This window comes from Paroedura picta, chromosome 5, assembly GCF_049243985.1.
Source record: "Paroedura picta isolate Pp20150507F chromosome 5, Ppicta_v3.0, whole genome shotgun sequence".
NCBI lineage: Eukaryota > Metazoa > Chordata > Lepidosauria > Squamata > Gekkonidae > Paroedura > Paroedura picta.
The window spans coordinates 130,292,719-130,316,329 of record NC_135373.1 but is presented as its reverse complement, the minus strand read 5'-3'; the positions used below and the strand labels follow the sequence as shown (position 1 = coordinate 130,316,329).

At 47.0% G+C, this 23,611-nt stretch overlaps 1 protein-coding gene across 1 annotated transcript in view; it reads left to right on the top strand.

The window, feature by feature from the left end:
* The window catches only part of RERG (RAS like estrogen regulated growth inhibitor), a 118,890-nt gene that overhangs the window by 90,773 nt on the left and 4,506 nt on the right, over positions 1 to 23,611 (top strand). The window contains exons 3-4 of the mRNA XM_077340690.1: positions 8,887 to 8,943; positions 22,623 to 22,696. Coding sequence (XP_077196805.1) covers positions 8,887 to 8,943; positions 22,623 to 22,696 — 131 coding nt within the window. The remainder of the gene's footprint in view (positions 1 to 8,886; positions 8,944 to 22,622; positions 22,697 to 23,611) is intronic.

Genomic DNA, 23,611 nt, shown 5'->3' with positions numbered 1-23,611 from the left:
CTCTCAACCACCTTTCTCCAGGCTGAACATTCCCAAGTCCCTCAACCTATCTTCATAGGGCTTGGTCCCTTGGCCCCAGATCATCTTCGTCGCTCTCCTCTGTACCCTTTCAATTTTTTTTTCACGCATCTTCTCTCCCTGTTTCCATCGGCATGCCTGTAGAGTCCTTCACAACCAAGAAGAATGCCTGAACGAGACAACAGAGGTTGCGGAAATGACAGAAGCGTAACATTTTAAAAACTTTTAGATGTTTTCAATACAGTTTTATGTGTTGTGAAGGGGGAAAAGTTGAAAATGGCTGTCTTAGAGGCACAGAACAACATTTGAGTCCAATGGCACACTTCCTCGGACACGCACACAAAAACTCACTCCTCGAATAAAACTTTGTCGGTCTTCAGGGTACCAATGGACTCAAATTGTGTTCTGCGGCTACAGACCAGCATGGCTCTCCACCTGCATCTGTCTTAGAGACCCAGCAGAGGAAGTAGCCAAATCGGCTGCCTGCCCTTGACTGACCGCAGCCCCTTGGAGCCAAGCCCCTTTGTTTGCATAGCCCCAATCCTGGGTTCTATCATCCTTAAGCTGTGACAGAATGTTGGCGGCCAGCTTTTATAGCAAGAGGTACCCTGGCCAATGAAGCTGCTGGTGTTTTTAACTCGGTCTGAAATCTGGCCTGCCCTTTGCTTATTTCAGTGCCGCTCTCCCACTCAAGCTGTGTGCAGCAGCTGTTTGGACAGTGCCGTGGATCCCTGCGAGTTGTTGATCTTTGGAAAAGGCCGGGCCATTAACCAGGCCTGCCACCCACCTGCATCTGAACTGAAGAAAGGCAGAAGCGAAAGACTTCTAGGAAACAGCAGAGGAGGGGGCCGCGGCCACAGGCATGACCTCCTTGGCCTGAAGCTTTCTACTTTAGAGACTGTTACAATAAATCAAACCGGTCTCCAGGCATGATTTCTGGTGCTGACAGCTCTCTCGAAGAGGGGGAAGCCCCTTTTCGCTTCATTCTTGATTCAGTTGGTTACCTGCCAGTGAATTTGTTTCTGCCCACCCGCATTTTTATCGCTCCCGTCAATGAAGAAGATGAAGAGTTGGTTCTTGTATGCTGCTTTTCTCTACCCGAAGGACTTTCAAGGTGGCTTACAGTTGCCTTCCCTTTCCTCTCCCCACAACAGACACCCTGTGAGGGAGGGGAGGCTGAGAGAGCCCTGAGATTACTGAAGAAGAAGAAGGGCCATTTCGCACGGCTTCAAAATAGCACAATGGTTGCTAATTGGAAACGCTACTAATTTGCCATAACCCACGACGTCGTAGACAATCTGCAACAATCCTGAAACCGACCCGCCAAAAGCGCTTCGTTGTGGCGCTTTCAGGGGAATCCAGAAAAGTGGATTCACCCTCCGGATAGCGATACACTCCTGCAACCAATCTGCAACACTAGCGCTAAAGACCTGTGCGTTACCATTGTTGCTGGTTTCGCTTCTTCAAAGTCCCTCCCCCTGGCTCTCTCCTCCAAACTTCCGGCGAAGCGATCGCCATTTTTTTTTCTCGGAGCGAGCGGGGATAAACGCACCGGCGAGCCTCTTTCTGTTTAGAGGCTTCCCTGGCTTCAGTCCTTCACCTTTAGTCACTAAGCACAAACCACTTAAAAGCCCATTTGCTGAAATAAAGTCCCTTTATTTTTTACACATAAATTCATCCGAAAATCGAGCCCGTGAGAAGGGGGGGGGGAATTTTTTTTTATCACTCGAGGCAGCGTGCAAACGATCATACAATCAAACGACAGCTCACATTAGGCAGCTGGATGGGTCTCTCCGTAGCAACGAATCTACACAGATTCGTTGCTATGGGTCTGTTTTTTTTTTTAAAAAAACCTTTCTTAAAGGGAAAGCGGCTGTTTGGGAGCATGCTAACGGCTGCCCATTGGCTGCTTGACGGCCAGGGGCGGGACGAGCTTGGCAATAGCGCTTCCTTTCTAGCGATTTCTGCCGAGACCGGAAGCCTGTGGGAAACGCTAAAAAACGCAACTGATTCCACTACAAAGCCAGGTGTGCAAAACGACGAATTCCACTATTTTAAATGGCGATTTTTCATTCAGTGACCAATTTGCAACAAAGATCCCCGTGCGAAATGGCCCGAAGAGTTGGTTCTTCTATGCCGCTTTTCTCTACCTGAAGGAGTCTCAAAGCACCTTCCCTTTCCTCTCCCCACAACAGACACCCTGTGCGGGAGGTGAGGCTGAGAGAGCCCTGCTATTACTGAAGAAGAAGAATAATTGGTTCTTATAGGCTGCTTTTCTTTACCCGAAGGAGTCTCAAAGCGGCTTCCATTCGCCTTCCCTTTCCTCTCCCCACAACAGACACCCTGTGAGGGAGGTGAGGCTGAGAGAGCCCTGATATCACTGAAGAAGAAAAATTGGTTCTTATATGCTGCTTTTCTCTACCCAAAGGAGTCTCAAAGCGGCTTCCATTCGCCTTCCCTTTCCTCTCCCCACAACAGACACCCTGTGAGGGAGGTGAGGCTGAGAGAGCCCTGATATCACTGAAGAAGAAAAATTGGTTCTTATATGCTGCTTTTCTCTACCCAAAGGAGTCTCAAAGCGGCTTACATTCGCCTTCCCTTTCCTCTCCCCACAACAGACACCCTGTGCGGGAGGTGAGGCTGAGAGAGCCCTGCTATTACTGAAGAAGAAGAATAATTGGTTCTTATAGGCTGCTTTTCTTTACCCGAAGGAGTCTCAAAACGCCTTCCCTTTCCTCTCCCCACAACAGACACCCTGTGCGGGAGGGGAGGCTGAGAGAGCCCTGCTAATTGACAGGATCCAGCATTCCGGATCTAGCCATGCTTTGGCTAGTTGCATGGAGGGTTACGATCCTGCCTTGGGCCTCAGGCTCAGTCCTCAGCAGGTCTACAGGCAAAAGTATAAGGCAGACTTGTGTGTTGCTTTAGGATGCTCTGGGCTGATCCTGCGTTGAGCAGGGAGTTGGACTAGATGGCTTGTATGGGCCCTTCCAACTCTATGATTCTGTGTTCATGGGACGATCCCTTGATAGCTTTCCTAAGCATAAGAGCATGACCTTTCCTGGGCCAACAGTAGGGGCGGGTGTAGCTTGCAGTAAACAGAGAAAGAGGCAGTCAAGAGAGTGCAGTGAGCTGTGTTTTTTTTTTACAGGAAGCAAACTCTGAGGAAATGCTACAAGGTTCTGTTCATCTCTCTTTCTAAAGGAGCCCAAAGCCACATCTGTAGGGCCTGAAAAGCAAGGCATACTTGGTAGGAACCGATCTTCTAAACCGCTGAGATGACTCAGAGCTGAACCAGAAGAGTAATTGGATAATCACACATCATTTGCCACTGAAAGGTCAAACAGCTGTAAACTGGAAGTCAAAACAGTTGTAAAACAGCCATGCGCAAGAGACATCTGGACTGGAAGGGTTTTTAAAAATGGAATTTGAGACTATGAGCTCCATGAACGGAAGATTTACATGTTGAGCCAATGTGGTGTAGAGGTTAGATTGGTAAACTAAGATCTGAGAGATCCCTGCTGTGCTATGCAGCTTGCTCCATGACCCTTGGGCAGTCTCTCTCTCTCTCTCTCTCTCTCTCTCTCTGCCTACCCCACGTCACAAGAATTTTAGAGAAAGGGGACTGGGAGAACCCTGTGTGTCATCTGGAACTTCCCTGTGTCAGTGTCATCTCTGTGGCATCTCTGCCATAACTGCAGCTTTTGTCAGCAACTGTGGCTGAGTAGTAGAGAATCTCCTTGCCATGCAGAAGGTCCAAGGTTCAATCCCTGGCGTCTCCCGTGAAAAGGATCAGATGGGAGGGGATTTGGAAGACCTCAGCCTGAGACCCTGAAAGCTTCTGCCAGATGGAGTAGATAATAGTTACCTCAGTGGACCTTATTAAGCACTTGCAGAGTGGCCCATCTATACCTCTGACTCTCAGCTTGTTCCTCACTGGTGTACCCATGCAAGCTCTTGGCTTCTGTTTGCTGTCCCTAGTCCTTTAGGGTCTATTGGCCATAGTTGTGACCTTGACATTGTAGAGGCCATAACTCTGTTCCCCCTTCCTGTCACATGATTCAACTGTCCCATGATTTCCTGTCCTGTGCACACCTCAGTGGACCCCATGTTCAGTGACTTTTGTATCTAGAAGAAGACTTGGCTTTTATACCCCCGGGTTTTACGGCCCGAAGAAATCCCAGAGCAGCTTCCAATTGCCTTTCCTTCCTCTCCCCACAACGGACACCCGTGAGGTAGGTGGGGCTGAGAGAGCTCTGAAAGAGCTGCTCTGGGAGAACAGCCCTAAGAGAACTGCGAGTAGCCTAAGGTCACCCCAGATGTTTGCATGTGGAGGAGCAGGGAATCAAACCAAGTTCTCCAGATTAGAAGCCAGCGCTCTTAAGCGCTACACCAGGTTGGACTCCAAACAACTGCTGTGAGTATTCTAGAGCAGGGGTAGTCAACCTGTGGTCCTCCAGATGTCCATGGACTGCAATTCCCATGAGCCCCTGCCAGCGTTTGCTGGCAGGGGCTCATGGGAATTGCAATCCATGGACATCTGGAGGACCACAGGTTGACTACCCCTGCTCTAGAGCCCTGTGGAATGTAGGCAGCAGGTAGCAGAGTGCCTCTCAAAACAAAACCCATCTGCTGTTTTTGGAATATTGCCTGCCCCCACTTTGTGTGAAAGAGATAATATGGACCTGCTTGCTATGTATACATTCTGGGATTCACGCAGACTGGTGTGGTGGTGAATGGAGCTCTCTGTGTGTTTGTGTAAGTGTGCGTGACAATAAAAGATGTTTACCGGAAATGGATATTTTATAGACGGCAGATTTCTGGATGCTAGGTAGCAAACAGTCTGTCAGGAGGAGCAGATGTCTTGCTGGTAAACAGGAATAAACAAATGCAAAAGATGAGCAATTTAGGCCGAAAGCGGACCCTTTTCCCAAGGGAATGAAGACAGCACAGATTGATATATGGCAGAAATTGGACCCAGACAAGGTAGAGGTGATGTTGGTTGGGAAGGCTGGGGTTGGTCTTATGTCAGGCTGAAGGTGACCTTCAGTATCCACCATGCAATTCTATTCTCTTAGAAAAGAAATCCAAAACAGGGGGATGTGCAAGGAACCACTTCCTTGAAGACACTGATAAATGAGTCCTGTATCGGAATAAACCAGGTGTCCAAAATTAGGCAAGGGTTCTTTCACAGAAATTAAACCGAAACTGGCGTGAAGATTCATTGTTCATGGTTGTATATAAATTATTTTCTCCCCTGGGGTTTCTCAGTTCAGTTCTGCCTCTTGCCCCTCCATGCCAATCTCACTCTTTTCCGCTGCTCCAGACAGACGAACGCTCTATCTCGATCTACCCCGCAAGGCTGTTGTGTAGATGGCACCCCCCCCCCCCCGGCCAAGCTTCTTGCCCTGCTGCTACCCCTGTGAAAGAGTCATTTGACCCCCAGGTTGAGAACCACTGATCTAGATGCTCTTGAAAATTTCCCCCACAACTTCAGGAAATTGGACCGAACCATCAACCTGACTGTGCAACATTTTCAGCGCACGGGTACAAATGCAAGATGAGTACATGTCAGGGGTAGTCAACCTGTGGTCCTCCAGATGTCCATGGACTACAATTCCCATGAGCCCCTGCCACGCTGGCAGGGGCTCATGGGAATTGTACTCCATGAACATCTGGAGGACCACAGGTTGACTACCCCTGCTCTACATTATACCACAAACCCACTGATGGGTTTATACTCCAACGCATCCCATGAAGGGAACTCTTGACTCATAAATGCTTCTGCCGGAATGCAGTTTGCTAGCTTTCATGGTGCCCCCAGACTCCTCTTTCACTCCATTGCTCACGGCTGGCCTTCTGGATTCAGCCCACTCTCTGGAAACTATAAATAAAATAACATTTACCTCAGGAAAGCAGCTTTTTACATTTCTTTTTTATCGTGAACATTGAACCGAGACATGGGTCTTCCGCATCAAACATGGTTGTGTCGTTCCAAGAAAACCATATGTCGAACACATGTTTATCTAGTCTTCGTTTAGGGTCCCACAATCCCAGGAAGTATGAGAGGAAACGGCCCAGCCGTACAAATGGAACCAGCTGCCTTCCGAAATGCTTTTAGACAGATTTTCAGCGCACACTCTTGAGAGAGAGACGGTAAACTTTGCCAAGTGTCCCATTTGCGGGAGAAGATGATGATGCCGTACCAAGATCCTGTTCCTGCCCTTTTGATTCCTCTCTCATTGTAAGTCGGACGTATTGTGGTTCTCTGTCAATACACACTGAGCCCCCAGCTGCCCGAAACTGCAGCATTTGGGAATGTTTGTGGCAAATAAAATTCTGATGTCAAGAGTGTTTACCTGAATTCCTAGAGGCGTCCGATTCATCTGTCGTAAAGCAGATGTTCTCACAGGATTTTATAGCTCATCCTGCTGACTTAGGGACAGTTTATGCAATAAGGGAAGACATCTGCGGGGGAGTTTGTTCTGTCTTTGATTCCAGCCCAAATCAGGAAGCAAAGGTGTACATTAAAAAAATATATTAACCACAGTTGTGAATCGTTATCAATACGCAGTCAGAAATTTGGTTCATCTTCCTTCAATACACAATGTATAATCTCTTGAGCCACAAATGGATGGGAATGCAAATGCAATTTAGGGGAGTCTGCTGGGGAAATGCAGTCAAGTAATTTAATCAAATATTGCATTTGTGCCTGTTGTTTAGGAAGGAAGTAGGGACAAACCTACGGTTCTTAGCAAACAGTATAATTCTGAACAATAACTTCAGGGTGCAGATCAAAAAATCCACACAATGGGTCCATCTTCTGATGGAGTAAGTATTTTTCTACATGTCTGGGAGAGGACCCAAGTGTTCCGAAAATATGAAATATAAAACCACTTCTCATAGAAATAATGACTGTTTCTATAAGTAAAGGACGCCACTGAAATCTCTCAAGGCTTTGTTGTGGGATCTCGGCAGCCATTTTGCAGGTTGCTAGGCAACCCCCCCAGTCCAGTGGTAAGGATTCCAAGCCTTGGCTCATGGCAGTGCGAGGCAGGAGAAACTAAAAAAGTAAAGGGAAGGAAGGAAAGGCAAAGCTGGGTTTATAGAGCAAAATATAGGTAAATAAAAGGAAAGGAGAAGCTGCAGGACGAAAAGTAACACATGGGTGAGGATGCCATGGAGATGAATGGTTAAGGCTAGGTAGGTAGGTGGGTAGGTAGGTAGGTGGGAGAGAAGGGAAGGGAAAAGGCTGCAAGACCGTACCAGAGAAAGCAAGGAAGAAAGGCAAGAGGCAGAGAGGGAGTTAGGAAATGACATTCCCTCCCGACTGAGTCCTCACAGCCCCTCCACTAGCACCTCCCCTGACGCAGAATTGCGAGTAAGTAGCCTGTGTTTTTAATGGAACTGCCTGACTGTGTCATAAGGCCATAACTCAAACACGGGCTCTGCAGCATAAGTGTGCTTTCCAAGTAGGATTAATGGGTGGGCATGCATGGAAAGCAAAGCCACTGTCAAAGTCCATGTGTATTAGTACCTTGGCAATCTCTGTACCATGAAACATTTGATCCGGCATGGCGTTAAACGATGAAGAGAGCATGGTTCATCGACTACACCTCTCTGCTGTCACAGGAGGCCAGGGGACTGGCGGAGGAGGTAGTCTACACAAAGCTGGCTGTGGCACAGCGGCTGCGCGGTTAGACTCCAGTTCGGATCTTGTCTCTGTTATGAATTTAGGCAAGCCAGCGTTTTCTCCGTTTCAGGTTTTCTTAGCCCACCTCCACGCAAACACAGGTTACAATATAACTCCTCCAAACAGCAAGGGTCCCAAGGCCAAGAACAGCAGGATGGTGGAACCACACTAAGGGGGTATATTTGCTGATTATCCTGGGTGTGCAGGAGCATCTCTTTTTTTAACATTTTAAAAACTCCCCTGCCTCTCAGGAGACTGATGTAGGTCAAGCTATGCACATTACCCTCTCAATGCAGTCAGAGTAGTGGAATAGGCTGCCTAAGGAGGTGGTGAGCTCACCATCACTGGTGGTCTTCAAGCAGCGGATGGACAGATACTACTCCTGGATGCTTGAGGCTGACCCTGCACTGAACAGGGGGTTGGGCTAGATCAGGCTTCCTGAGCCAGGGTTTCATGAAACCCTGGGGTTTCTTGACAGTCCTGGTTTTCCCGAATAGGCGGGAGTTAATTATTTTAATATATATATTAAAATACACAGGGTCCGTAATGGTTGCTGTTAGATTATTTTGTTTCTGTTTTGTATTGAGAAAACAAATTCAAGAATTATTAAGTCCAGTACCACCTTTAAAACCAACAAAGATTTATTCAAGGCGTGAGCTTTCGAGTGCAAGCACCCTTCGTCAGACTATGATCTTCTTACATGACAGGGAATATGTAGCAAAATTATTATTTTGAGTTTGGCAACTTTACATTTCACACCATCGCCTTAGGACTGATCAAGAATTAACATTTTAATGATTGGTGTTTTTTTTTTTTAGTCTCACCAAAAAATTGCAAAATCAAATTGTAATATTCTGGGTTTGTTTGTACGTTTTTTTATGTGACTCGCACATAAATCAAAGTTCCTTTCGGTATGAGCTGTAAACCCACGGCACATATACTGTGGGGTCACCTCGACTTCTATTGTCAAAACGTCAGGTAGGAAATCTGAATTCGTCTGAAGCTGCCTTTAAATTATGCGCAGTTTTACATTGTTTAGGTGTACTTTTACCTCATAAATAAAACAACTGCCATTTCTTGAAGATGTGCCGCAGTGAACGATCATTCCTCTCCACTGTAAATGCGCTGTTAGCATCACAATTTCATCTGGATTTTCCCCCCCTTCTTTCCCGCAGCTCTCGTTGTGCGTTTCTTAACAAAGCGGTTCATCTGGGAGTATGATCCGACGCTTGGTAAGTGGTATTTTATTGGCTGTAATCAAAGAATGCTTCTGGGCCTGTTAGACAATGTGTAATACTCCACTGGAGCAGCCATAATCACTTTGGCATTGGGAACCACATTCTCTTCAGTTACATAAACTAGCCCAAATAAGCATTTTCTAAGAAAAGATGAACATGTAGAGCTTAGTCATATCATGCCAGTGTATAGTGGGGCCCAGAATTTAGCATTCTGAGAGTTTCTGACAATTGTTATTAAAAGGTTTGCCGTAGATGAGGGTCCTTGGCTCAATGATGGAACATCCGATTGGCATGCAGAAGGTCCTAGGTTCAATCCCTGACATCTCCACTTGAGCAGACCAGTCAGTAGGTGATGTAAAACGGGTAGTTAACTTGTAGTCCTCCAGATGTTCATGGACTACAATTCCGATGAGCCCCTGCCAGCAAACGCTGGCAGGAGCTCATCGGAATTGTAGTCCATGAACATCTGGAGGACCACAGGTTGACTATCCCTGATGTAAAAGACCTTTTCCTGAGACTCTTGAGGGCCCCTACCAGTCTGAATAGACAGTGGCCTTTTATGCATTGGGTGTTTTCCTTCACTTTTACTGTGCATTTCCATTGGGTGTATTTTTCCTTCCTGCATTCACTTTCATTTCGCAGGTGCGCTGGGTTTTCTTTTTCCTACTGCATGGATTATGCTCCCTTCAATGCTCAGTTCATTTACATTTTGCTGTATTTGCATGTTTTTAAAAGTGATATTGCTGTGGTCTTTCCCCATTTTGCTCCCAAGGCAAATGATGTAGTTAGAATTTCTCTCCTTCCCCCCTTTTCTCGCCTCTTGGAGGTTTTCCTCCACCACCCACATGGTGCAACATGGGTGGTCTCTCTGCATTGGTCAGTTCCATGCTGGGTATGTTTTTTTGAAATTGTAAGAAGAAATTCTTCAAGCTGTGTTTGTTTTCTGGCAGCCATCTTAACAGAAGGTTCTTCCTCCTTCATTGCTTACTTTTCCCATCTTGATAGTTTCATTATTTTAAAAAGAAAGGAAATCAGTCTAGCAAGGCATTGCTGCCTACATGACTGGGATTCCTGGTTTTAAAAATCTTATAACTTCAGATTTCCTCACTGTAGGATCTGTGTGGGTGTGTCATTTTGCTCATTTTTTACCTCCCTATTCCAAGGGTTTCTATACCAGTGTAATTGACAGATCCAGGTGCATAGCCATGTAACAGAACAAAATTTGAGTCCAATGGCACCTTTAAGGATAACAAAGTTTTGTTCTTGGCGTGAGATTTCGTGTGCATGCTCACAGGGGACCTCAAAGTAGCTGTTTTATTACAAAGAAACTTCAAGAACAGACGAGAAAGGAAAATTGTTGAAATGCAAGCTGTGACAACACTCAAAACAATGGAACCCCCAGGACTCAACAGGGATATTGGCTTCCTAGCTCATGACATAGGCTAACCTCATTCATCTCTTGTATCTGCATTCTTTACAACCCCCTCTTTATTTTATTTCAAATTTTGTTCAGTGCCATTGACAGTGTGGAAACACACCCTGATTGCTCTGAGCATGAGCCAAGCCCCACCCAACCCTCAGAGCCTTCCCTGGCAAGACACCAGACAACAGGACCCTAATCTTGCTTAAGCCTTCACAAAGCAACTGCCCTGACCTTGGTAGCCCAACTTAGGATGATCATGTCAGTTTTTGGAAGCTAAGCAGGGCCAACCCTGGTCAATATTTTTCATGGGAGACCACCAAGGAATACCAGGGTCATAGCATGGCAACCTCCCCACAAAATCTCTTGCCTTGAAAACCCCATGGGATTGCCATGAGTCAGCTGTAACTTGACAGCAAGAGCAAATAAACATATCAATTATAGCTTGATGCAACATAGGAGATGGGAAATGGGATCTTGGCTACATAAAAACTCTGTTTTTTTTTCTTGATGATTCGTATAGCCCACATTGCCTAAACGATCTGTCCTTCAAGCTGGGGTTAGCCGCTAAATGAAGAACATTACGCAGCATTCAAGGAGCGTATCTTGTCATTCAGGGGCAATTCTCTTTGAGTATTGAAGTCTCATTTGGTATTGAAGTCAAGGGGCTGCATGTATTTCAGATTCTTTAACTGGCTTGTGGGGGCTGCCAAGTGTGTTAGCAACAAGCGTGGGGTAAGGCATGTAGAAACCTCTTTTGCAAACAAAGCGATTGCTCCTTGCTTTTTTAAAACTACATTTCAATCAGTTCTTTGCCCCCAGGAAAAAGGTCTCTCAAGGCCTGTGGTTTGTTACAATGGCAGCAGTACAAGGCCGTGGCAAGGAACAAGATACACAGAATAAACACTAATTGTGGTCTTGAAAATATGTTTGGACTCTCACCAATAAGTATCCCTTGGCCATCTCTATTTTTTTCTCAAACCACTGGGAAATAGCCAGATTAGCCTTGGGGGTTGGGGGGGGGGGACAGGGCCGGTTTCTAAAATCATCGACAGCAGTGTGTAAACATGGAGTAAGCGTGGAGTTCTTAACAATAACAGTTTGCGGTAGGAAATTCCAGCGTGGAATTTCCGAAGCTCCTCAGCCAGGGAAATCAAGTCCTGGAATGGGTTTAGAAACCAGTAGAAGCAGATTGTGCATGTCTACATTACACATTTATGATCTTCTGGACAGTTGGACCATTAGACATACGTTTCTCCTTCCATTTTTTAATTTAAATTAAAAAGGGAGACCCAAAGGAATGACACTTTCCATTCTGAAGAAGAGTTGGTTTTTCAGGCCCACTTTTCCCTCCCAAAGGAGTCTTAAAGCGGCTTACAGTCGCCTAACCTTCTTCTCCCCACATCAGACACCCAGTGAGGCAGGTGGGGCTCTGAGAACTGACTGGCCCAAGGTCACCCAGCTGGCTGCATAGGGAGGAGGAGTGGGGATCAAACCCAGTACTCCAGATGAGAACCACACTGGTTAATTGGTTCCTGATACCAGAAGCCGTTGAAGTCTTCCTCCCATTCCAGTTCAGACTAGGAAGAGGAAAAGTGAGCAGAGACATGGACATCTAGCATCCCAGAGCATGTCTCGATTTCAAAAATGGTAGAGCTGGTATGGATCTTGGCAGTCAGAGAAAGAGCCAGGGGCATATCTGATAGATCGGGCTGATCATGGGTGATCCTTGGCAGGGGAGCATTATTATGTGTTGGGTCATCTCTCCAGTTGACTGGCTTTCAGATCTAGAGGTTTGTGGTTCGGATTAACCCAGTAAAGCAAGATACAGCCCTTAGTTTGCAAGACCTGAGCAAGGCTGTTGACAGTAGGACATTGAGGAAGATGACCCATAGGGTCATCATGAATCAGAGATGACTTGATGGCACTTAACACACATAGGATACGCTTTTACCACTTGGACCAGTGACCCATTAACTCAGTCCGGTGTTGAGAGACACACTAGTTCTTCTTCTGTGCTGCCCACCTGTGTGGATTGTCCAGCCCAGAAGCCCTCTTGATGATGCCAATCACCCACCAGCACTTTTTCTGGCATCTTCCTATGGCTTTTCAAAAATGTATGGAGTCAGATGGTCATTTTCTCCAACAAGACTTTTGATTGGCCATCATCATCATCATCATCTCGATTTTTATTTCCCACCACTCCCGAGACCAGCTCGTGGCGGGTTACAATCATCCACAATTAAAAACTCCAATAAATCCCCATTAAAATTAAAAAGGGACATAAAAATTACAATACCTAGAGACTCCATTGGCTTGGCAGATTTTTTAAAATATTGCTTTGGTACCTGCTGCTACCACAGCACAAGGACTTCCCCATGTGACTGAAGGTAAGCCTTGGAAGCCATTTTGTGGCTCGCGCCACCTTCTGCAGCAGCCATTTTGTGGCTGTGCCCACCCTACTGTGTCAAAATTCCAATGGTGCCACAAGCTCAGAAAAGCTGTGGGCCCCTGGTTTCGCTCACATTGGATCCATGATCTTAGGTGCACCCAGTGCTTTTCTGCAACAGAAAAGAAGTGTCATACATAAATATAAGGTTCCCCCAGTAGGTTCTCCACAGGATGCTGCGCTCAAGCAAGAAAAATCTGCCTAGGGTTCTCAACCTTAAGGAGATCAAACTGGCCTCAGAACCTTTCTGGCCCCAGCCTAGTGGAATGCCCTGCAAGAAGCCATCAGAACCTTATGGGACCTTTGACAGTTCCCCAGGGCTTGCAAGACAGATCTGTTCTGCTGGGCTTACAGCTGAGGCAGGAAGTCACATCTAATCCCACTGGCCTCTCTACCCACCCCCACCAAGCTGGAATGCTATACTTTAGATCCCTGGGTTAGGTATCCCTACTCAACACCCTGAAAACATTCCCTACTCAGCACCCTGAAAACACTCCCCTTCCTCCTTCCGTAAATAGACCTCATCCTCTGGATCCTCCTTCCTCCAACCCACATATCTATCTATATGGCTTGTTTTCTGCACAGGCCCCTCAAAGCCCAGAATGACTTTTCCAGGGGTCAGAGGAAACTACCAAAAGAGAGCGGGATTTATTGACTTTGTGTGTTTGCCTGAATACAGACAAGTTTCCCACGTGTGGTCGAGGGGGTGCACACTCTGGATTGCATTTCTTATTTTAAAAACTGACTCCTAACCAATAGCTTTTGTCCGGCTTCTTATGTCTCAAGGACTCTCACAGCCCACAAAGGGGATAGGAGGGAAGAGAGAAGTTTCAAGTCTTGTTTCCCTCTCTTCTCCTCTCACTGTTGCTTTTCTGCGCTCTCCGCCACCCCGGGGAACTAGAGCGGCATCTTTTATGGAAATCAGAATTGGAAGCCAGCCTTCCTGGCTCTCATGCATCGGCATGGAAACAGAGGGTGGGGACATCACATTGGGCTTCTTAAGCACCAGGCTGACGGGGCCGGATTCTCAAATGCCCAACAGGGAGTTGGAGAGAGAGAGAGAGAGAGAGAGCAGAAGCAGGTGAAAGAGCTCGAAGCCAACGTGAAAAAAGAGCTGGGGGGGGGGGGCTTGCTTTCATGCCATCCTCGAGACGTAGCTTTCATTTGTGGCAGGAAGACAACAAAGTCAGCTGGCGAACTTCCCCTCCGGGGCCGCGTGGAGCCGAATAATGCAAGGCAGCCTGCCACGATGAATGACATTGGAAGCGAGTCCATTTATTGCGAGCCAGGTTCCTTGGCTCTCTCCCCGACATCTTTCTCAGTCTTTAACACCCACCAGATGGTCCAAAAGGTATTAGAAATCGCAGCCTGAATGACTGCTGCGTACACATTTGTCCCACGTTTCTTCCTCTCTTCCCGACCTTTTGGCCCCTTGGGCCTAAGGCGGCTTGTGCAGAGCAAAAATGAGACAGATTGATAATTCGCCCCGTCCTTCTGTTGTCCCGGTAGCTGTTTTGCTCTGCCTTTCAGGCCGAGGTGACTTTTTCTCCCTCTCCCCAAGCATTTGCACTCGGGGGCATCCAGTGACGTTGACGGGCAGTGGGTTCAGGATGGGCAAAAGGACATACTTCTTTGCACAGTGCAGGATGAAAAATGTGGAATTTGCTGCCAGAGGATGTTGTGATGACTTTAGGCGTAGACAGTTTGATAAGGGGATTAGACAGATTCATGGAAGGTTGGTGACTACCAGCAATAGTGACTAAAGGGAACCTCCATGTTCAGAGGCAGTAAGCCTCTGGATCCCGGTGCCAGGAGGCAACATCAGAGGAAGTCCTTGTCCTCTGAGCCCTCTTGGTGGCTCTCCAGGGCCCGTTCTGCACATGTAGAATAATGCCCTTTCAATTTTCCTGTGCAGAACAGGAAAATTTACTTCTTACTTCTAAAATTTACTTCTAAAATATACATCTTATTTGAGTGCAAGCTTGTATAATCATATTCACACAAGTGCATTAGTACCAATGCTTATAGAACGCCCTCACGACCTGAGAAGGCATCGCCTGCAAATATTGCTATCAGATACAGATAATCTGTTAACTAGCAAAGTAGCAAAATCTGCGTGGCTAGCTTTAAGAATTAGGAAAGATTGGGTCACTCATGTATAGCCATAAAAGGTCCACAGAACTTCTTATGTTTTTTGGTTAGTAGATATTATCGCACGTCTCTTAATCTTGTCTTTTGTTTTATATTTTGACAGCTCTACTAGTTTTATTGCTTTTATGGCTCATTTTATCCTTGTAAAATAGTCAATGGCAGTTAATGCTTCTAAATGTTGGCTTTTATGGTGGAGAAGTTTTACGTTTTATTGTTGATGCGTTTTTAACATTTAATGTATTACCTTCCCTTTTACAAACTGCTATTGTATTAGTAGTGCATCTAAAATTTTGGTCTAAATGACTGTAAATTAAAAAAAAGACTTACTTTTAAAGCACATTGAAAGTGCATTATCCATTGTGTGCGGAATGGGCCTAGGAGAATAGGTTGCCCCCTGCATGAGCCAGGATGCTATGTGCAGCTCAAATCAACACGGAGGGCGAAAAATTCAGTCTGTTTTCTACTTCATCTTTGTAAGGACTGCAATTTAGGCATTAATTAAATGGTAGGGGGGAAGGTATAATCAGCCGTGCCAGTATGCCATAGCTTAATGTTCTGTTTTCATTTGTGTTTTACTTCTTAATGAAAAATAAGCCGAACTGATTGTTCTCAGGCACAGATCTAAATATTTAGTGTTGGGCTGGACATATTTCAGAATAATGGCCACTTCTGGAACCAGTTATGGTAGAATCGAATAGAATTCGTCAAAATAACAACACTAATTTTTAAAATATCCCACATGATGAGCAGGGAGCAGTCAAATGTAATCCCACAAAGCACAGAAAGGAGACGGACAAAACAGGAATGATGCATGTAACTCTGTCTGCTGTATTTTAGAGCCAGCTTGTCATTGTGGTTAGGAGCGTGGACTTCGAATCTGGCAAGTCGGGTTTGATTCCCTGCTCCTCCTCCACATGCAGCCAGCTGGGTGACCTTGGTCTTGCCACAGCCCTGACAAAGCTGTTCAGACCTAGCAGTAATATCAGAGCTCTCTCAACTTCATCTACCTCACTGTTGTGGGGAGAGGAAGGGCGGCCATTTTGAGACTCCTTCAGGCAGTGAAAAGCGGGGTTTAAAAATTCTTCTTTTAGCATTGGAAGTGGCAACTGGGGAGGGGAATGTTTTGGGTCAGGGGTATAACGGCATGAAAAAATGCTTTAACCCTTTCGGCCTGAACCATTTTCCCCACTTCCATCTTAGCCATACATAACAGGCACCTAGTGCTGTTATTGAGATAGGGAGAGAGTGACACAAAGTCATATAAATATTTGGACATCATGTGACCCTCACCAGGGAGATTCCTCCGTCTCCCTTTCGCCCACCACCAACAGGTGAAGACTTCCTTGTTCTGCCTGGGCAACGTTATTGGCCCCCCTCCCTGGTTTTAGTATTGAGTGTTTATGTGTTTTTATTGCATTATATATATTTTGCATTAAATATTGCATTTATATATTATTGCAAATGCAGGCTAGATTTGCAAAGGTTTTGAAGTTTTGTTACCCACTGCCCTGGGGGCCCTTTTTGGGTGGAAAGGCAGCAGAGAAATGCTTTAAAATAGATAATAAATGCTCCTTGCAGGGCATAGCCTGCAGCCTGCTGTACAGAAAGTTTCTTTCTCCCTTGTCCCCCTGGTGACAAGACCATGGACAGGGACACTTGGACTCAGCCAACCACTGTAGCAGGGGGTTGCCAACTCTGGGTTGGGGAATACCTGGAGATTGGGGGGGGCGGGGAGACATAGGACAGAGTTCAGGGAAGAAGAGAGGGATTTAAGTGGGGAACCTCCAGTTACCACACGGAAGCTGGTAGCCTAAGGTATAGCAGATGAAGCTATGTAATTCTGTTTTGTCTGGGTCTAGGGTCTTTTAGGGCAGTGGTCCCCAACCTTTTTATCACCAGGAACCGGTCAATGCTTGACAATTTTACTGAGGCCGGGGGGGGGGGTAGTCTTTTGCCGAAGGACATCGCTGCCGCTGCCTGAGCCCCTGCTCCACTTGCTTTCCCGCTGGCACCCCCGACTTCCCGCCGCCCGCTGGGGGATGCTGCCAGCAGCAGCTGCGCAGTGCCACGGCGAGGGGGAGCCCCAGCCATGGTGGCCACTGGAGAGCACCAAAGGTGAGTCGGCAGCAGAGTGGCAGGGCAGCCCCCAAGGCAGCAGCCAGGGAGGAGGACGAGAAAGAGCCGCAGACCGGTACTGGTCTCCAGACCGGGGATTGGGGACCACTGCTTTAGGGGATTTGGATGGTAAAAGAAGCTCACATTGGCAAAACACCTTTGCAACACAAATGTGGTTGAACTAAGGAAAAGAAAGAGTCCACAAAAACCAGGCATGGCCAACCTGTGGCTCTCCAGGTGATCATAGACTACAAGTACCATGAGTCCCTGTTATCATGGCTTCTACAGCAATGGCTGTGCCACTGAGCCTGGCTCCACCATAGGATTGTTGACCCCTGGGTGGGGCATGGGACTCCTCCAAGATTAAAACTGGCCTCCAGTCTGCAGAGACCAGTTTCCCTGGAGAAAGTGGCTTCTGTGGAAGAGGGACTCCATGGCATTGCATCCCACCATTATATCCCCAGGAATTTCCCAGCTCACAATTACCAACCTTCTCAACACCTCCTAGTCTCTGGTGAAACCTGCTTTATACTCTTCAGCTTGTAAGGCACAGCCTCTCCAACACCTGGCAGTCATGCTGAGTCATGCCTGCTTGCGGATAATGCCTTAACCCTTGTTTGGGGAAGGTTGGGTGACTTAAGAGGAACCAATCCTGCAAAGACTTACGGTTCTGGAACTAGTGACCAATATGCTTGAAGCCATCCTGTATTCTTGGTGCTTGAGGGGCAACCATGAGACAGCTTCCGGAGTTCTGGCCCTGTTGGTGGATCTCCTGATGGCACCTGGGTTTTGGCCACTGTGTGACACAGAGGATTGGCCTGGAAGGGCCATTGGCCTGATCCAACATGGCTTCATTTATGTAGCAGTGATGCTCTGTATTCTTGGTGCTTGGGGGTCAACAGTGGGAGGGCTTCTGGAGTTCTAGTCCCACTGGTGGACCTCCTGATGGCACCTGAGTTTTGGCCACTGTTTGACACAGAGGGTTGGACTGGATGGGCCATTGACCTGATCCAACATGGCTTCTCTTATGTTCCTTAAGGTCTCCTTACCAAACCATTATGCAATACTCCTGGGGGTGGGGATTCTTCTGGGAACACACTACAAACACCAAAACCCATGCTGTAACTATTGAGTTTGGCTTTCCAGGAAGGTGTCTGGAGCCGTAATAATAAATCTGCAAGTTAGCTGGGTCTTTTTTGCCAAGCTGGAAGTTCAGATGCCATCAATCTTGCTTAGAGAGTGAGATGTTAAGATAAGGTTGAGAATCATTAGCGGCCTGAGTTGCCAGACCCCATTCCCTCCCCTTGACTCGGGGACACGGAGGGCTTGCAACTCTGGTAGCACTTCCATAAATAGATAAATCATATGCAAGGAAGCCGCTTCTTGGCGTCCCTACTTGAGAGGAGAGGGGAAATAAGCAATAATTTCAGCCTGTTGTGCAATGAGACAGCCCTAAAAAAAAAATCCATCTTTTATTATTAACTCCAAGGCTTTACTGGATGGTTGTCTTGGAGAGGTCCTTGAGCAGTAGCTTTGTCATCTTGAGTTGTGTTGATGGTGTTGTCGGTCCTAAAATAGTCAAAGTGAGAAGCTTGGCCAACTCCTGGGCTGTGTGTCCCAGCAGGTGGCGCTGTTTCCTCCGGTACCATGCCAAGATTACTACAGTTGCAGGTTATCCGTTCCAATTTCCAGCAGGTACTTGGAACTTTATACAACCCCCATGGCATTAAAACTTTCCAAGGTGCATCCAAGAGGGCTTCTTTCTGGGCTGTTGGTTCAGAGCTGTCCATCAAACAAGAAGACCAGATAAGCAAATTCAGGTCTTTTGAATACATCTAAAGCGGCTTTGTACGGACTCATTTGAAAGAGGCTGCGGACTGAAAAATGTGAGAAGGGGATCCCAAAGGGTTTGGGGGGGGGCTGGTAACTGAACTGATTAAATGCCCTTTTTGTGAATGATGTTACCCACTCTGAGCCTCACAAGAAGGGCGGGTTAGAAAAATAAAGATTGATTGATTATTTATTTTTGTATTTATATACCATGGCATTCCTGAGAGCCTCTTGTGGCGCAGAGTGGTAAGACAGCAGACATGCAGTCTGAAAGCGCTGCCCATGAGGCTGGGAGTTCAATCCCAGCAGCTGGCTCAAGGTCGACTCAGCCTTCCATCCTTCCGAGGTCGGTAAAATGAGCACCCAGCTTGCTGGGGGGTAAACGGTAATGACTGGGGAAGGCACTGGCAAACCACCCCATATTGAGTCTGCCATGAAAACGCTTGAGGGCGTCACCCCAAGAGTCAGACATGACTCGGTGCTTGCACAGGGGATACCTGTACCTATACCTTTACCATGGTATTCCATTCAGACTTGCAGCAGTCCACAGTAAAATGATAAAAACCAGTATGACCCCATGTACCAATGTGGAGGGACCCACTGATGGAAACTCCAGGCCCCATCATGGCCTCAACCATATGCTTGGCGGAAGAGCTCCGTCTTACAGGCCCTGCGGAAAGCTGGCCATTCCAACAGGGCCCATAGCACTTCAGGGACCACATTCCAGCAGCTTGGGGCCAGGGCTGAAAACGCCCTGGTCATGGTTGAGGCCAGGCGAACATCCCAGGGACCCGGGACAGCCAGCAGATTTCTACCCGCAGAGCGTAGCGTCCTGAGCCTTACATGAGCCTTACTGGAGATGCTGGGGATTGAACTTGGGAGCTTCTGCATGCTGAGCAGATACGCCTTGGCGAAGTCTTATCTGAGTTCAGCAATAAAACTCTGTAAAATGAAACAGATTTCCCCTGCCAACAAGTTTAGAATGAGACATGTCAAACCTGAAGTTCTAAATTTGAAATATATATCAGTTGTAGGGATGCCAGTCCCCAGATGGGACCTGGGCATCCCTTGGAAGTATAGCCCATCTCCAGATGGCAGATCAGTTCCCTTGGAGAAAATGGCAGCTTTAGAGAGTCAACTCCATAATCTTATAGTCCACTGAGGTCCCTCCCGACCCCAAATCCCACCCACTCCTGATTCTAGTCTCCAGGTATTTCCCAACCCAGAGCTGGCGATCCTAACCAATTCTCAAAGACTAAACGCCACTGCATGTCAGCTCTCGAATACCAACAGATATAGAAATCAGCGCTCTGAGTGCCGAATGCTAGTCTAGAAAATTGTATTTCGCTTTCAATGAATATTCGAGTGATCTGTGAATATTCCTTCACAGAGGAGAACTCGAAATTTCATTTCAGCTCCATTTCTCCCCCTCCCTCCCCCCATCTCAGAACACAATTCTTGTCAAGGGAACAGCTCCTATTGGCTCAGTTACCACGACCAGCTGCCACATGGCCAGGATGCAGGCCAGCATGGGATGCACATACAGTCGGTCGCCTCTAGACCTTGATACGGCTGTTTGTTCCCTGCTCATATGCCCAAAGGAGGGATGCTCAGACATCTGCCAGTTTTGTTGATTCGTTTGCCTGTTGGTCAGTCTGTTTATGGCAGGTTTGGCAGGTTGTTTTGCTGTACTCCTTCCTAACCACACGGTAGTTTAGCTGGCTTTTTGAACATGCATATTTTTACAACACTGTCATTCAGATCCACTCTGCCCCTTGTACTTGCTGCATAACTGGTCCACTCAGCACTTCAGTAGACCAGGGGTAGTCAACCTGTGGTCCTCCAGATGTTCATGGACTACAATCCCCATGAGCCGCTGCCAGCAAATGCTGGCAGGGGCTCATGGGAATTGTAGTCCATGGACATCCGGAGGACCACAGGTTGACTATCCCTGCAATAGGCAATTAGATTGGTCACAAATTATAGTCATCACTAGGGGCCAAGGCCGTTGCATTCAGGAATACAACTAGCGCTAGATTAGGGGGGGTGGAGTGGAAGAACTCTGTGGACGGCCTCCCCCTCCCCCCAGGACCTGGAAAGGCTGCAGGCAGAACTCACCAGCAGGGGCAGCTCTCATGCAGCAGGGATCTGCAGCCTCCGAGCCTTGGAGGGAAGTGGAAGGAGGAGGGGTGGTCGGGTGTGGGGGACGGAAGGTGATTGGCTGGCTGCTGGACAGACAGGCAAACCAGTTGGAGGAGGAGGCGCTCAGGGGCGGGACAGCCGCCCTGAGTGGGTGTTAAGCACTGAGTGGCTCTTAAGCCATGAGACCATGCTCCTCCTCCAAGGATTTACCAGAAATATTAAGTGGAACAGATGTTATAAATAAGTACTGAGTTTTAAACAAATCCTACTCTTTGGTGTTTGTCTAAGTAGCCCTTACTGGTACTAATGGCTGCCGATCGGTTTGGATCTTTGTACCTGTGTTTGAATCTTGGTACACCTCCAGTTTTCTGAAAATGTAACCATGTTCAGCAGGCGTTCACAGCCATTAAGCATGGACCAGTGGCATTTGTTGAACAAATGGCAGAACTGACAATAGAAGAAGAGTTGGTTTTTATACCCTGCTTTTCACTCTCCAAAGGAGTCCCAAAGTGGCTTACAATTGCCTTCCCTTCCTCTCCCTACAACAGACACCCTGCGAGGTGGGTGGGCTGAGAGAGCTCTGATAGAACTTCTTTGTGAGAACAGATCTAACAGAACTGACTAGCTCAAGATCACCCAGCTGGCTGCATGTGGAGGACTGGGGAATCGAACCCTGTTCTCCAGATTAGAAGCTGCCACAACTTAACCACTACGCCAAGCTGGCTCTTACTATCGCCTACACTTCCCCACAACAGACACTCTGTGAGGTAGGTGAGGCTGAGAGAGCTCTGAAAAAATTGTGTCTGACCTGAGGTCACTCAGCTTGGCTGCATATGGAGGCGGAGTGGGGAATCGAACCCAGTTCTCCAGATTAGAGGTCACTCTTAGCTACGGCACCATGCTGAGGATGATGCTCAGAAAAATCTTTGAACATGTTGATCAGTTTACAGTTTTGAGACATATATTTCTATGGAGATCAGCAGATAAGTCACTCTGAGACTCCCTTGGGAAGTGGAAAGCAGGATATACAAACCAACTTTCTTCTTCTTCTTCTTCTTCTTCTTCTTCTTCTTCTTCTTCTTCTTCTTCTTCTTCTTCTTCTTCTTCTTCTTCTTCTTCTTCTTCTTCTTCTTCTTCTTCTTCTTCTTCTTCTTCTATGGGAGCTAGATCTAAGCGTATCAGATTCAAGTTCTACTTCTGCACTTGGGCAGATTCCAATTTCACAAGGCCTTCCACTATAAAAGTGTAGTAATGATGTCCTACCTCCCCAGGTTGTTGAGAAGGTAAATTAAACAACAAGAAATAATTTGTGGTAGAACTTCGAGATTTACTTCCAGGTTCAAGTGACACGGCTTGAATGAGATCAAAGCTAAAAGAATCCAATGGCCGGGACTGATCAATAGCTCCAGTGCATTCCAAGGAAGCAGGAATAACAAGAGGCATCTTCTCTTAGAACAGTGGGAGTTAAGGGATGTCAGAGCTATGGGGAGAAGAGACAGAAATGTGGTGAATCCCCAGTCATTTGCTTTGAGGTTCTTAACGTGTTTTCTTCATGTTTGTTCCAAGAGTCTACTTATCGCCACCAAGCCACCATCGATGACGAAGTTGTTTCCATGGAAATACTCGACACAGCTGGCCAAGTGAGTATGCATTCTTCTCATCCTTACAAAGGTTTGGCATAGGCCAGACATAATTAAAAATGTGGGAAAGCTCCCAGGTGTTTTATTATGCTTGATACTAGACTTCGGAATGTAGCCGACCATGCAGTTCATCCGATTGGAACGGCATTTGTTGATGGAAGAAAGAGGAGCAACTTCTGTCAAAGTCTGACTCCCACTGCAGACCCCCACTTCATTGGCTGTGTTTTTCCAGAGGGGTGGGTCTACTGACCCCCACAAGAACAAAATAGCAGGGGTATCAGGGGGCTGCAGCAGCAGCAGAGACGAGCGGGACACTCCTACTCTGTAAAGACCCAAGATGGTTGCTCATATGGCAGGAGCTTTTGAAGGGCCAAGAGGAGTGTTCACAGGCCAGTAAGGCCCAGGGGGAAAAGACATCAATAGCTTGTTTTCCCTTACTTTGAATTTCCCCAAGAGCAGGAACACAGCCCCATCTCCAGGAAAGCCAAGAAGAAGGACGACTCTGGGACTCTTCCTCTCAGGTTATGGGCCTCCTGGGTAGTCGATGTGTTAGCGAGGTAGACCAGGTGAGGTTGCTGGGGGAAATATAATTAGAAGATGGTTCCTGAGGTGTCTTCAAAGACTAACACATTTAGGACGGTATACACCATCAGGGGACAGATGCTGAATTGCCAGGAAAAATCGGTCTTTGGAGGGCCCAAATTGATATGATAAAGATCACAGATTTCTATCAGTCCTGTGAAAACCAAATTTCACATGCAGCTGTGAGTCATTCAGAGGCTGTCCAGAAAAGGCAGCAGGGGCGGGACCTTTTGGCTTCTTCTTCAGTTATGCCAGTCACAATCCACCTCTCCTCACATTTTTGTTAACATTTAAAAAGAAAAGAAGAGCTTTAACATACTGAAAAAGAGACTC